Raw genomic sequence first — 13,306 nt, forward strand, 5'->3', positions numbered from 1 at the left:
GTCTGGGGAGGGGCGGGGGGGTGGGGGGAGGAGGGGCCTCGCAGGAAAGCACAGAGCTCTGCGGCGGGGATCCCTGGGTTCAGTTCCAGACGCAGCCATGTGCTGGCCGCGTGGCCTTGGCCAGGCTGTAGCCTCTCCACGCTCACGTGCGACACACACAGCCACTGAGCCGTGTGATGAGCAGGGCCACGCAGGGAGCACTCACGGTGTGCACTGGGGGACCACCCGGCTGGGTGAGCACCGATTCTGCCCAGGAGGGCTGATTTGGGGCTCTGAGGGCTGTTTGGTGGAAGGGATGCCATCCTCTGCTCCCACTATGGACGACCTGCCTCTCCTCGACTCCTGAGAAGGCGGCACCCCCTGAGTTGGATTCTGGTGGCCCCTTGGGAATGGTGGGCTCACGGTCCAGTACGTCCTATCTTCTATTGAAATATGACTTCTCCAAGTTACTCACAGGGCAGCTGAGAACTTTTTACTGACTTTTGTTCAATAATTCCAAACCAACACCAAACCACATTTAAAGGGGCAAGTCATAGCTTGATAGCTTCATGCCTCCCAGAATCAACCATTATACACACACCTCAAGGGCCCACACCTCCCCAGGAACCCACCTGGCGGACCTCAGGGCATGGCCAGACAACAACATTCCCTCTGCACCCCACACCCCAGGGTGCCCTCAGCAGAAGCCACGTAGGTGTCCCTGATCCTTCCTTGTGTTGGGGCGAGCAGCTTCCTGCTGCAAAGGTGCCCTCTGAGGCAGGTGCAGGGTAAAACCTGCCACCTGCTTCTGTCTGTGTTGTTTCAGGCTTCTCGGGAACCAGATTACCTTCCTAAGATCTTTTTTTGTCATGCACTCCCATAGTGCGTAGGGGCACATATGCAAATCGAGTCCCAGCATCCGCGTCACAGCCTGAAGGTCAATGTGTGAATCAGAGTTTCTCGGCCTTGGCACCGGTGACATTTGGGTCAGATCACCTTTGCCACAGGGCCTGCCCCACGATGGTGGGAGGCTCGGCCGTGTCCCAGTGGCCTCCACCCACTAGATGACAGTAGCACTCCTTCCCCGAGTTGTGACAACAAAAAATGGCTCCAGACATCCCAGATGTCCCTGGGGCCAAAATTGTGCCAGGTGGAGAACCACTGGTATACATTAAAGTAACAATTCCATGCCACCCGTGGAGCAGAGAAGGATTAAACTGCTACCCCCAAGCACGTGCTGCGTGCTCTGGCCAGTTCCCCGACTCACAGACACGCTTAGTAAACAGCGCCCTTGCAGATCTTAATCCGGGACTGTTTTCCGAGCATCTAGACCCAGCTCTGCACCAGGCCCTGAGGAAGAGTCAGAGGAACTTAAGACAGGGTGCCCGCTCCCCAGAAGCTCAGGGTCACCCTGGGGAGACCCCGCGCAGAAGCAGCCTCCTGGGAACAGCAGGTGAAGTCACGTCCCTCACCCAGCAGAGGCCACGTGCACGCCTGGGGCTGCTGCACGAGGACCAGGAGGCAGGCAGGGTGGAGCCTCAGTGGCGGACCCGGCTCTCGTCAAGGGGAGAAGGAGCAGAACAGGAGGTCTTGTCAGGAGACAAGGCAGGTGAAGGGCTCCAGGCACTGGGGCTGGGACCCAGAGCTGGGCTCATGGAGGCCGGGACTGAGCTGCGTGTGGAAGGCCAGGCAGGCCTGGAAGGCCCGGCAGGGGAACAGGGCAAAGGCGTGGAGGCTGGGAGGCTGGGCCTGGATTCAGGGACCGTCTGCACAGACAGCCTCCTAGGCTGCGGGAGGGCTGAGACACACCCCCCCGCCCCCCAGCCTGACCCCGGTGCCCAGGCCCCAGCCAGCCAGCTCCAGAAGCCAGGCTGCCAGGATCCCTATGTGGGAGCATCTCAGTGCAGGAGGGTCCCAGGGAGCGTGACCCTTCCCTGCCTCACAGGGGCTGTCACCCCGCGCGGTGATTCAGGGCCTCCCCCGCGCAGGTGAGTCACACACCTGCAGCCTTCCCGCTGCCAAAGCTGCTGCGTGGAGCCAGTGCCCGTGCCCACCGAGCCCCCAGACGTCCACTTCCTCACTCACCCTCCGTCCTCCGCAGCCCCAGCCTGGCCCTCACCCCCCTCACAAAGGCATCTGTACGGCCAGAGCATCACAGCCTCTCGGGACCGTGCTTCCCCTCCTGACAACTCTGGCAGGTTGGGTAGCCTGTTTGATGCCTGCCTGATGCCTCAGAACAGCTTTGAGGGGCTGGCAGGTACTCATTTAAGCTGCCATCATGTCAGGATGTGGCTGGGTTCCCCTCCCTCCCTGACAGCCCTCCTCCCCAGCCCAGCTTCAATAGCACCTGTGGCAGCGACGTCCCCAGAGCAGCACGACACTGCCACGACTCCAGGACCACCCTCCCACACGCCCCGCATGGAGTGGTGATGGAGAGGAGCCTCGGACCCCCCACAGAAGGAAGGTGGCTCGCTCTGCCCTCCCCCTGCACAGCCCGTGTCCTCCGGCCCCCAAGGGCACACGGTGTGCACCCAGGAAGCCTGGGGCGCGACTGGCGGTCACTGTGCATAGAGTCTGGGGTGGCAGGGAAAGAGCAGCCTCAGTGCCAGGTGGGGCAGGGGAAGTGGAGGCGCTGCCGTGTCAGAGGAGCTGCGGGCCAGCCCTGTCCCCCTGGTAGGGGACGAACGGAGCTCGGACACGCAGGCTTTCCCGGTGCAGCACCGAGCCTGGGGTAGGAAGGCGGGGTCAGGGAGCTCCACTGCACCCTTGCCTCAGGCCCCACAAATGAGCAGGGCCGGCTGCCTCCATTCCGCAGAGGCTGGGAATGCTTCCCCCATCCCCGCATCCCCACTGGCAGTTCTGATGCTGGGAGGGAGGGGGCTCAGAAAGATGCCTGTGGGCAGGGGGGTGATGCACTTAATTTGAAAGGAAGCCTACCTCCTGGGTGGAAAGTTCTTTCTCTGTGCCCGCTGCCCTGTGGGCTGGGAGGCGGTCGGGCCAGGTCTGCAGGCCCACGGACTGGCATCCTCTCAGAACGGGCCCCACAACTGCCGCCCCGCACTTTCTCCTTCCCATGTGTATCCCCTCCTGCCCGCCTTCCTTTCCCTGCCCGATGAGCCCTGGAGTTTCAGAGCTCACCCCCAGACTGAGCCTTCCTTGGAATCCAGTGATCCAGTGACCAGGGGCTGCTGCCCTGGTGTGGCCAGGCGGGTGGGCGGTGCCCGGGAGGAGGTGGCACCAGCCAGTGCTCGGGGCGGGGGGGGGCCTCTTTCAGGCAGCAGTAGCCCCATTCCTCCTCTCTCCCCCTCCCTCTTCTCCCTACCCCCTCAGCTCCCTTGCCCTGTCCCCCCCCAGCCACAGGGGCCTGGCACGCATTTCGGTCACCTTGGCTCCTGCAAAAACACCCCAGGACCAAGCAGTGACGCCAGGTGGGAGAGGGATGCAGGCCCACCCTCCCCAGCCAGCAGGGCTGTGACGCGTGTGGAGAGCCGTGGTGAGGGGACTTTAGAGCCCCTGCAGGGCCTGGAAGGGCTGGAAGACAACACAGCAGTGCCTTTCCCAGGATCTCTGCCTTGCTGTTCCCTAGCCCAGCTGCGGCTGCCTAGCCAGCTTCACACGCTCAGCCTCAACTGCTCTCCCCACTTCCAGAGCTCTAGCCTCCACCCCCCTCACCCATCCACCCCCCCCACCCCGAGCTCTCTGCACCCTCCAGGCTTCCTGCATGCTCTCCCCTCCACCTGGTATGCGCTTCCTGCTTCCTTCACCTGGCATCTCATTCTTAGAGATGCCGCTCGGTGTCACCTCCTCCAGGAAGCCCTCTCTGACTGCCCTCCCCCACCGGGGGCCTCCCATAGCTTCTAGGGCCCGCCCCATTGTAGCATTTGGAACACATCATTGTGGTCACTTACTTATCCGTCCTGCCACCAATAACGGAGGCCAATGATTGACTTACTTATGATACCTGACACACAGTAGGTATTTAATAAACATTGGCTGGGTGGACAGATTAGTGAACTGACAGCAGACTGGTGCGTGAAGGGGTGAGTGGGGAACTCCAGGCCACACCCAGCAGGTGTGTCCAGGGCTGCTGGGAAGAGGAGGAAGATGCTGTGAGGGACGGGCGTCTCCCAGTACTTTGGGGAAGAGATGGTCAGAGGTCCTAACCTGGCCATGACCGCCTTCTCTCCTTGTTCCTAGTACTTCTGCCTGTTGCTGGTGATCTTCCTCGTTGAGCTGGTGGCGGGGGTCCTGGCCCACGTGTACTACCAGAGGGTGAGTGGAGCGCCCTCCTCGTGCTTTTGCATGGGGGCAGGGAGGCAGCGACACGCAGGTGGTTCCAGGGCTCGCCCGCCTGCACTGGACAAGGATGAGGTGGTCAGGTCCCCTCCTCCCAGATGCTCTGGGACTCAGGGCTGATACTTGGCTACTAGAGACAGATGACCACGCAGTCCTTTCATGCCAGCGCCCGTACGACCAACGGATGTCCTCAGGATAACCATTGTAAAATATTTTGAATATCGCCTCGTAATCAAAATGAAAATCAACAGATACAGACAGCTCTCCATATTCACAGGTTCTGGGTCTGCAGATTCAACCAATCGTGGCTCAAAAATATTCAAAAAAAAATTCCAGAAAGTTCCAAACGCAAAATTTTAATTTGCCATGAACAACTTTTTTTTTTTTTTTTTTTGGCTGTACCGCATGGCTAGCAGGATCTTAGTTCCCCGACCAGGGATCAAACCCCGGCCCTCAGCAGTGACAGTGCCATGCACAACTTTTTACATAGCATTTACCTTATATTAGGTGTTATCAGTAATCTAGAGATGACTCAAAGTACACGGAAGGATGCCCATACGTTACATGCAAATACTGCACCATCTTATGTATGGGACTTGAGCATCTGCAGAAAATCTGTGCTGATCCTGGAACCACCCTCCCCACCCGCACCCCCCTCACCCCCCCCCAGGTACCAAGGGATGACTGTATTTAAAGGCGCCTGGTGCCTAGCCTCACCCTTGCCCCCACCGGCCTTGAGGTGTGGGCCCCCACCCGTCTCCCAGCTCCGTCCCTCTCGCTCCACCTAATGCAGGGCCCCAGCCTTTTCAACACCATCTCTAGGGACACCGCCTCCTGCCCATGGTCCCGTGCCACCGTGTGGGAGACCCCGGCCATCTCAGCGGGTGTGGTCTTGGGGAGGGCCTGGGGGCAGATCTGCGGGTGGTTCTGCTGAGGGCGCTTCCCTCTGCACCCTCAGCTGAGCGATGAGCTGAAGCAGCACTTGACCCGGACCCTGGCCGAGAACTACAGGCAGCCCGGCGCCGCAGAGATCACAGCCTCCGTAGACCGTCTACAGCAGGATGTAAGCCCCTGCCCCGCGGCCTGAAGGCCACGCAGACATGGGTTCCCATCCTGACGCTGTCCCTTCCCGTCTGTGTGACCCTGGGCGAGTTACTCACCTTCTCTGAGCCTCACAGGGTGTGGGAGCATTAACTGTGGTCCGTAGGTAAAAGCCCCTCCCACCGTGAAAGTGCTTCCCACATCCTGATTCCTTCCTTCCTCCTCCTCTGCCCTCCCCTCTGGGTGCCCGGTGGGCAAGAAGCTGGCTGTGCCAGGGTGCAGGCGCTTCCCATCATCAGGGCCACCTCCTTCCTCCCAGGGAGCTGACGGCTGAGGCCCCAGAGGAGTGACCTGTGACAGGCAGAGGTATCTTAGCAAAGCCGCTGTAAAAATTTCCCAATTGTGAGCCCGTTGAGCAGAAGTCAGGGGAAAGAGAGGTGGTCTGTCCTTTCTAAGAAGGGACTCAGCAGATCCCCACAGTGAGGCCCACAGTCCTGCCAGAGGTACGGGGGGAGCCAGTGGACCTCAGACCGAGAGGGCAGACGCTGGCCCCACGTGGCTCTTTACACCTAAATGTAAACCTCAGCCCCTCCGTCACACCCGCTGCATCTCAGCGCCCAGTGGCCACATGCATCTAGTGGCCACCAACGTGGACAGCACAGGTATAGGGCATTTCCACATTCCAGAAAGCTCTGTTGAACAGTGCTGCTCTGAATATTGAGGGTTCCAAGTCGGAGAATTGGGGGCAGCTCTCACCACCCACCCTGGTCCCCCTGCTCCCTGCCGCCCAGCCTACCCCCACCCTGTGGGCTCTGCTCCGTCCTGTGTCTGCAGACCCACCCTGGGCCTGGGGCCCTGGTCTCTTTTCTGCCAGGACCCCAGGCAAGTAGGGGGGAAGAGGCTAGGGGGCCCTGAGCTCTGGCTGCGTCTTCGTTCAGCGGGGGGGCGGGGCACCTGCCCCAGCTCCCTGAGGTCTCCTGTGCTCTGATGTAGCGGCCAAGGGCAGCCCTCTACCCACAGGTGCACACACGCCCTGCTGGGCAGCGCCGTCGCACTCTGTCTGCACTTGGCGGGCCTCCCGTGTGGGGACTGGGCCGAGTCCCTGCCCTGGGGCCTTCCTCAGGAATCCTGACACCCCCGTAGGCCACTGCGGTCGGGGCGAGGCCAGGGTCCCTGCCGAGCAGAGCAGGGCCGGCCAGGTGGCTGGGCTCGCCAGGCGGAGAGGACGGGAGGGCACAGCCTGAGGAAAGGGAGCCAGCTCCCCGCCTCTGCCCTGTGGGCACCGGAGCACGTGGACTCGGGCCCCCACACACGCCAGGAACACCCAGAACACCCTCCGAGGGGCCTGAGGGATGTTGGGCCCGGCCTGCATCTTAGGCCTGAGGACATGGAGCCCCGAGGGCCCGCGTCCGGGCTCCGGGCTGCATGGAGGGCCTGTGCCCATGCGCCCGCGGTGCCCACAGCAGTGGCCTTCGCTGACCGCCGCCTCTGTGCTGGGCTCACGGCCAGGTGTGTCACATGAGCCGCCGCTTTCAGGCCTCACGACGGCCCGCGTGGAGGCACCTGGTCACCCCCATGCTACTGGGGACAAAACTGAAGCCCGGGAGGCTTAGCCACCCGTGCAGTGACGCACGAGGACAATCCCCCGTGACTCCAGCTCATGCCGTGCTGTTCCCTGCTCTCCGTGCTGTTCCCTTCTGCCTGACTCCCTGGGCTCCTCTGCTGCCCTGCAGGACCTCCCTGGCCCTTCGGCCTCTGTGCCACACGAGCACCTCTTGTCTCTCTTACTAAGTCAGTGACAAGCTTGGGAAAGCCAGAGCCTCTGACCTAAGGTCAGGCCCAGGGCCTAGCTTCACTCTGGTACACAGCAGGTGCCTAATAAATGCTTATTACCTGGACTAAATGTACCTCCACCCCACACAGAAGAGAGTCTCACAATAGCCATATTCTGTGACCCCTGCCGGAACTTGAGTCTCAGTCCCCCAGCTCAGGGGACAGGAAATAACCCAAGCCCAGCTGTCTCCCCGTAGACCCGGGCTGGCGCTTCCCATCCCTGGAGCCATACAGAAGCCCCCGGCCTTGTTCGGCACTCACACCCGCCCCTCTGGTCAGCCCTGAGCTGGCTGTGTGGTGGCCTCTGGGACACTTCTGTGTCCTGCAGGTCTGGGGCCTCTGAGGCTTTGAGGCCTGGATGGGGGTGCCTGAGCTTCTGGCAAATCCGGGTGCCTGTCCCGGGGGTCCTACCTCCCTGGATGACCAGGAAACCACCCCTTCATGGTTTGACCCTGCCCTGGGCCTGCTGCTCAGTGGTATACAGCACCCCACCCTGGGACCCGCCGGCCTCCATCTCCCCACCCATCTTCTCCAGACCCTCCCTGCCTGCAGGACACCCAGCACAATCCCCATAAAGGACGTGGGTGGACAGAAAAGGTGTCTATCGGTGTTCCTGCAGCCAATTCTCCATCCACCTGAAGAGAAGGGCCCCACAGAGCCAGCTTCCTGCTCAAAGAGGAGAAGGGGAAAAATCTCAGAAGGAAAGAGGGATCGGGTTAGGATCGGAAGACTGTCCTGTGGCCCCGTAACCAGTGGGCTGGAGGGCCCCCCAGGCCCGCAGCTCACCTCTAGCCTCTGCCTCTCACTGCAGTTCAAGTGCTGCGGGAGCAACAGCTCGGCCGACTGGCAGCACAGCACATACATCCTGTCTCCGGAGGCCGAGGGCCGCCAGGTGCCCGACAGCTGCTGCAAGACGGTGGTGGAACGCTGCGGCCAGCGGGCGCACCCCTCCAATATCTACAAGGTGGAGGTAAGCGCCCATCCCGCTCTGGCAGACGGGGGCCCCGGAAGGGCTCAGCAGATGGGCAGGGTGGAGATCACAGTCACTGGCCATGAGAGTGGTGGGCCCTCCAAGGTCCCCACAAAACCTGGGGCGGCAGCTGCTCCTGGGAGATCTGGGGACATCGTGGCATGCCCCTGGGTCACCTGAGAAGCCCGTGGGCACTTGAAAGGCTAGACCTGGCCCTTGAAGTGTCTGGCTTCCCTCAGCTGGGTGGATGCAGCCCCCTCAGCCAGCCCTCCCTCCCCATCACCCACTTCCGGGCCAAGGTGTGTGTGACCTGCCTTATGTACCTTACAGGGAGGCTGTATCGCCAAGCTGGAGCAGTTCCTGGCCGACCACCTGCTGCTCATGGGGGCGGTGGGCATCGGGGTGGCCTGCCTGCAGGTGAGTTGGAGTGGGGATTGCGGGGTGGGTGTCTGGAGCTCTGAACCCCTCTCTCTCTGGCTGAGATCTCAGATCCTGGCCCTCTGCCCACCCACGCCCTGCCCTCTCCTCCCCCAAGCTCCTCCTCTTCCCTCTGCAGCCAAGGTCACTCTCTTCCCCAGAAAACAGGAAGGAAAATGCCTGGGGCCTGGGGGCCACCTTGAACTTGTCAGGAGCAGAGGCCTGGGAGGAGTGGGAGTGTGGGCTCAGGTATGTGCATGCACCTTGTGTGTGCACGCGGGGGGGTGTGTGCACAGCCTGCTGTGATCTGCGTGGCTCCATGGGTGTGTCTGCATGCACCTGGGGGTGCATGGTCGGGGCCGGACGCACGTATGTGTTTAGGCGTGCTGTCCGTGTGTGTGTGTGTGTGTGTGTGTGTGCATGGACCTGCCCTCATTCCTCTGTGTATGTGTGTGTGTGTGAGTGATACACTTGTGCACGCCCCTGGGGGTGTGCGCATCCCTGTGTATACCCAGCTCTGTGCTCTGAGGATTAGCAATGCCTTTGGCTCCGTCTCACCGCTCCCCATCCCTCCCCCAGCCATCACTCAGGAGTCTAGTTGAGGGTGGAGCCTCAGTTCCTCATTTGTAAAGAGGAGCTGCTGTACCCAGCTGGGGGACACGAGGAGATGAGCGAGGAGATGAGCAGTGTGCGCGCAGATCACTGGGCTCATCGCGAGCAGACAGCAGGTGCTCAGAACATGGTACCCACAACCGTTTGATCATTTCCACGTGGGCACAGCATCTCTCAAAAGAGCCAGGTTGTTCCCTGACCAGATCAGCCCTCCCCCTTCACCCCCACTCAGCAGCAGGTGCAGCGAGCCCGGGGCTTGGCGGGGGGACGCTCACACAGCGCCTGTGCACCCACCCAGGCAGGCCTTCCGCGGGATGCACTGAGCCCCGGGGAGCGGCCAGCGCTGTGGCCCCGGCTCCCCTGGAGCCTCCCGCATGCCCGCTGCTGCCAGCCTCAAGTGCTGGGGGCCTGCTCTGCGGACACGGACCAGAGCCGTGTCAGTGCCGCGCTCTCTGTCCACTTCCTCCTGACCTCTGCCCTCGAGAGCCTGAAGACAAGGGCAGCAAGGCCAAGGGCAGGGAGTGGGAGGACCGCTGAGCCTGAGGTCAGGCTGGGGCAGTCCCGCCCTAGGAATAATGCCGAGGAGGCCCAGTCGCCGGGCAGGTGCCCACAGCCCCCCATTGAGCCCACCAAGGGCAGCTCATCCCCCACGGCAGCCTGCAGGACTGTGCTCGTGTCCCAGAGAAAGTGTTACCGGGCCACCACCAGGTCCCCATCCCTGGCCCATTTTCTCTGTCCAGCCTGCTGCGGCGGCCAAGCCGTGGGCTCCAGCGCCCCCTGCCGGCAGGCTCTGGAGCTACCGCCCGGCCTCAAGGAGGGGCTCAGGCCAGGCCGGACCCGGCTGTCATCCTCCACCAGGCACCCAGGCACACAGCACCTTCCCTGCACACGCCCAGCCTGGAGCTTCGGAGACCCCCAGGCCCAAGAGCTACAAGGCCAAGATGTCATGCCCCCCCGTCCCCAGGAACAAGGGGAAGTCTTGCCTGGGAGTCAGAGGGCCCCCATTGTGGACGGAGCCTCCTCTTCTGTGTGATCTAGGGGAGCCACTCTCCCTCCTGAGCCTCCGTTTCCTTGCCTGTAAAATGGAGCAGTTGGAGCTTTGCAAGCCTTTTTTCAGCAGCAGCATTCTGTCATCAGTGGAAATCTCACTCAGGAGCCCAGTTTATTCACCGTGAAGCCAGAGCTGATCTCATGGAAAGAAGCAGGAGTTGGGAGACGAACCTGGCGTGAGAGCCCTCAGGAGGCATCTGGCATCCCGCGATTTTCCTACTTTCAGGGAAGGACCCCGCCTCCGTGAGACAGAGGTGTTGCAGCTTCCTGGGACTTCAGATAGGTGTCTCATGAATACTCTGATGACCAAGCAGGAAACACAACGAACGTAGCAAACCTGATTCCAGCCTGACATCGCCTACTGCCTCCAGCACACGTGGACCAGGCACTGGTCTGTCTGCAGATACCGGCGGGCTGCATGGCCAGGACGCAAGAGGGAGACAGGCCTCCCGGAGCCTCCGGGCAGCAGTCCTCCGCCGGGGCTGCACACTGGGGTCACCCGGCGAGCTTTAACATGCCCAAGACCCAGGCTGCACCCCAGCACAATTACATAACACCGCCAGGGCTGGCACCTGACTGGCAGTGTGCTTGTGAAGCTCCCTGGTGGGGCCAGCTTGCAGACAGGAGGGGAAATGTGAGGACAAAGCCCTGGGGGCCTGGAAGTCAGCAGGGGGAGGGGGTCAGGAGCCGGCACCACACCTCCCCAGTCCTTAGCCACCAGGAGGGAAGGGCCAGAGGACAGACAGGTACAGGAGGGGGAGTTTACAAGGAGGCAGATTGGAGAACTTTTGGACAACTGGAACCAGCCAGCAGTGTCCCCGCAGGCTGCAGAGCTCTCCTGGCTGCAGGTTGGGGCCGTGGCTGGGGACTGGTGGGGACCGTGAAGGATGGAGGTCCCGCACCTGCCAGGCTGTGCATTCTGGAGGTGCACCTGTTGCTTTCAGCAAGAGCCGGCAGGGCCCCTCCACCCGCCCTGCTTGCATGCCTCTGTACACTGGATTTCCAGACCCGCAAGGGGACGCCAAATCATAGGCTTGTAGTCCTGGAAAGACGCGCAGATTCTCTAGGTGGGTGTGTTAACCCTGGATGCACAGTAGAACCAGGCCCTGTCCCCACAGATCTTGGCTGTTTGTCCGGGGTGAGGCACAGGTATTTTTTAAATCCCTCCAGGTGATTCACATGTCCACGCAGGGCTGAGATCACGGCCCATGTATTCACATACATTTGGGGCACCGTGCCAGGACCCGGCTCCACCCCCGCATCCCCTCCTGTGGATGCATGCTCAGGTAACTTTGGAAGCTAATTGCCAATGTATTGTGGCCAGAAAACTTCTATCTAAAAAGGACATAGTGGCTCAGCCCCTTTTCCGATTGCCTGCTTCACACCCAGGGGAGGAGGGCGGGGGGGGGGGGGCGGGCAGAGGAGGGGGAGGGCGAGAACTCTTTGTCAGCTTTGTAACGGGAACTGCTATATGCCAGGTGCCCTACCGAGTGCCCGGCCACACCAGCCGGCAGGATGTGGTCCCCTCCCCCAGGGGCTCTCCCTCATGAAGGGGAGACACACAGAACATGGGAGCCACATGCAGCCAACAGTGTGAGCCCTGGGTTTGGGGAGCACATAGGAGACCCCAACCATCATGGGCAGTCAGGGAAGGCTTCCTGGAGGAAGTGATATATAATTAAGCATTGAAGGAGTTTGACAGGAAGCAGCAGAAGGGGGAAGCGTGCCAGGGTGAGGGGACTGCAAATGCAAAGCCCTGGCTGGCTGAGGGAAGTGGGGAGAGAGGGAGGGCTTTATCCTGAGGGCCCAGGGGAGCCTCTCACAGGTTCAGGGTACAGGAGGGGCTGGGTGCCGTGGTGTTGGTTTTGCCATACTGGCTTTCAGAGATCGCACTGGGAAGGCTCTGGACCCATGAACAGACTGGAAGTTTTCCTATTGATTGAGGCTCAGAGAGGGATATAATGGAACCCAAGGTCACACAGCCCCAGATAGAAGCTAACCCACTCCCACTCCCACCCCGACATTCCCACAGCATAGGATGGAAACGTGAGCCCAGAAAGCCCGCAGGACAGCAAGATTGGGATTTGGAATCCGCAGGTCATCTAAAGGGGAACTGAAAGATCTTATTGGAACGTCTTCCTGGACCTCCCTGGCCCTTACCTGATGCTCATAATGACAGCCGGGTGCCAGCCCAAACAGCCTTGCAGGAGGCTAAGAGCATACCAGCCTTCCTGTCCAAAAGCCCCATAGGGGCTCTCTCCAGGCTGCCAGGAGAGGGCCCCACGCCCCCGTGCCCCACGCAGGCTGTGCCCAGCAGCCCATCCAGCCCACCCTCTGCCACCTCCCGCTCTTGCAGCCCCCTCGGCCTGTGTGTTCTCTGCTCACAGCCATCTGTGCTGAGTCCTCCGTGTCCTCTGTCAGGAAGGAGACCCTCAGGGACCAGAGCGTTTGGGCTCATTCCCCGTCTGCGTGCATCAGAGTGGTGCATGTGTGTGTCTGTGTGTGCACATGTGTGCATGTGTGTGCGTGTTTGTGTACATGTGCCCACACGATGAGCACATTCTCCACCCCCTGCATGCATCAGAGCGGTGAGTGTGTGTGCGTGTGTGTGTACACGTGCCCACACGCTGGTGAGCACATCCTCCGCCCCTCTGCATGCATCAGAGTGGTGGGTGTGTGTGTTTGGACATGCGCTGGTGTCCACCCTGCTGTGCCTTCCCCCGGGGGGCAGCCTGGGGACACACCTCGTGTACAGAGTGCGCACGCTGGGTGCTCAGCCCTCCAGGTCCTCCCTGGCATGAGACGTGCACTGTAGGAGATGTGGCCACGAGTCTGTGCTGGTCCAGCTGCTCCCATCTGGCCTCCCCTTGACAAGGATCAGAAAGATCCAGATGACCCCCCAGGACAAGTCGTCAAGCCATGAGGTGGGGGCAGCGCAGAGGGCCTGCACACCCCCTAGGTGGAATGGCTGTGACAGCCACCCGCTTAAAGCCAGTGGGAGATGGGGTAACCTCTTAAGCCGCCTCTCAGCCCATGGTCCTGAGTCCCGGAGGTGGATTAGCGCTGCTCTTAGCACCGAGTCTGAAAGCTCTGTGCCCAGGGGGCGAA

The 13,306-nt window shown here is 61.3% G+C and overlaps 1 protein-coding gene across 1 annotated transcript in view; it reads left to right on the forward strand.

Annotated features, from left to right (window-relative positions):
* TSPAN11 (tetraspanin 11) overlaps positions 1 to 13,306 on the forward strand; it is a 67,805-nt gene that overhangs the window by 48,177 nt on the left and 6,322 nt on the right. Inside the window, exons 5-8 of the mRNA XM_057702428.1 lie at positions 4,177 to 4,251; positions 5,234 to 5,338; positions 7,961 to 8,119; positions 8,450 to 8,536. Of these exons, the coding sequence (XP_057558411.1) occupies positions 4,177 to 4,251; positions 5,234 to 5,338; positions 7,961 to 8,119; positions 8,450 to 8,536 (426 nt within the window). The remainder of the gene's footprint in view (positions 1 to 4,176; positions 4,252 to 5,233; positions 5,339 to 7,960; positions 8,120 to 8,449; positions 8,537 to 13,306) is intronic.

This window comes from Hippopotamus amphibius, chromosome 12, assembly GCF_030028045.1.
Source record: "Hippopotamus amphibius kiboko isolate mHipAmp2 chromosome 12, mHipAmp2.hap2, whole genome shotgun sequence".
NCBI lineage: Eukaryota > Metazoa > Chordata > Mammalia > Artiodactyla > Hippopotamidae > Hippopotamus > Hippopotamus amphibius.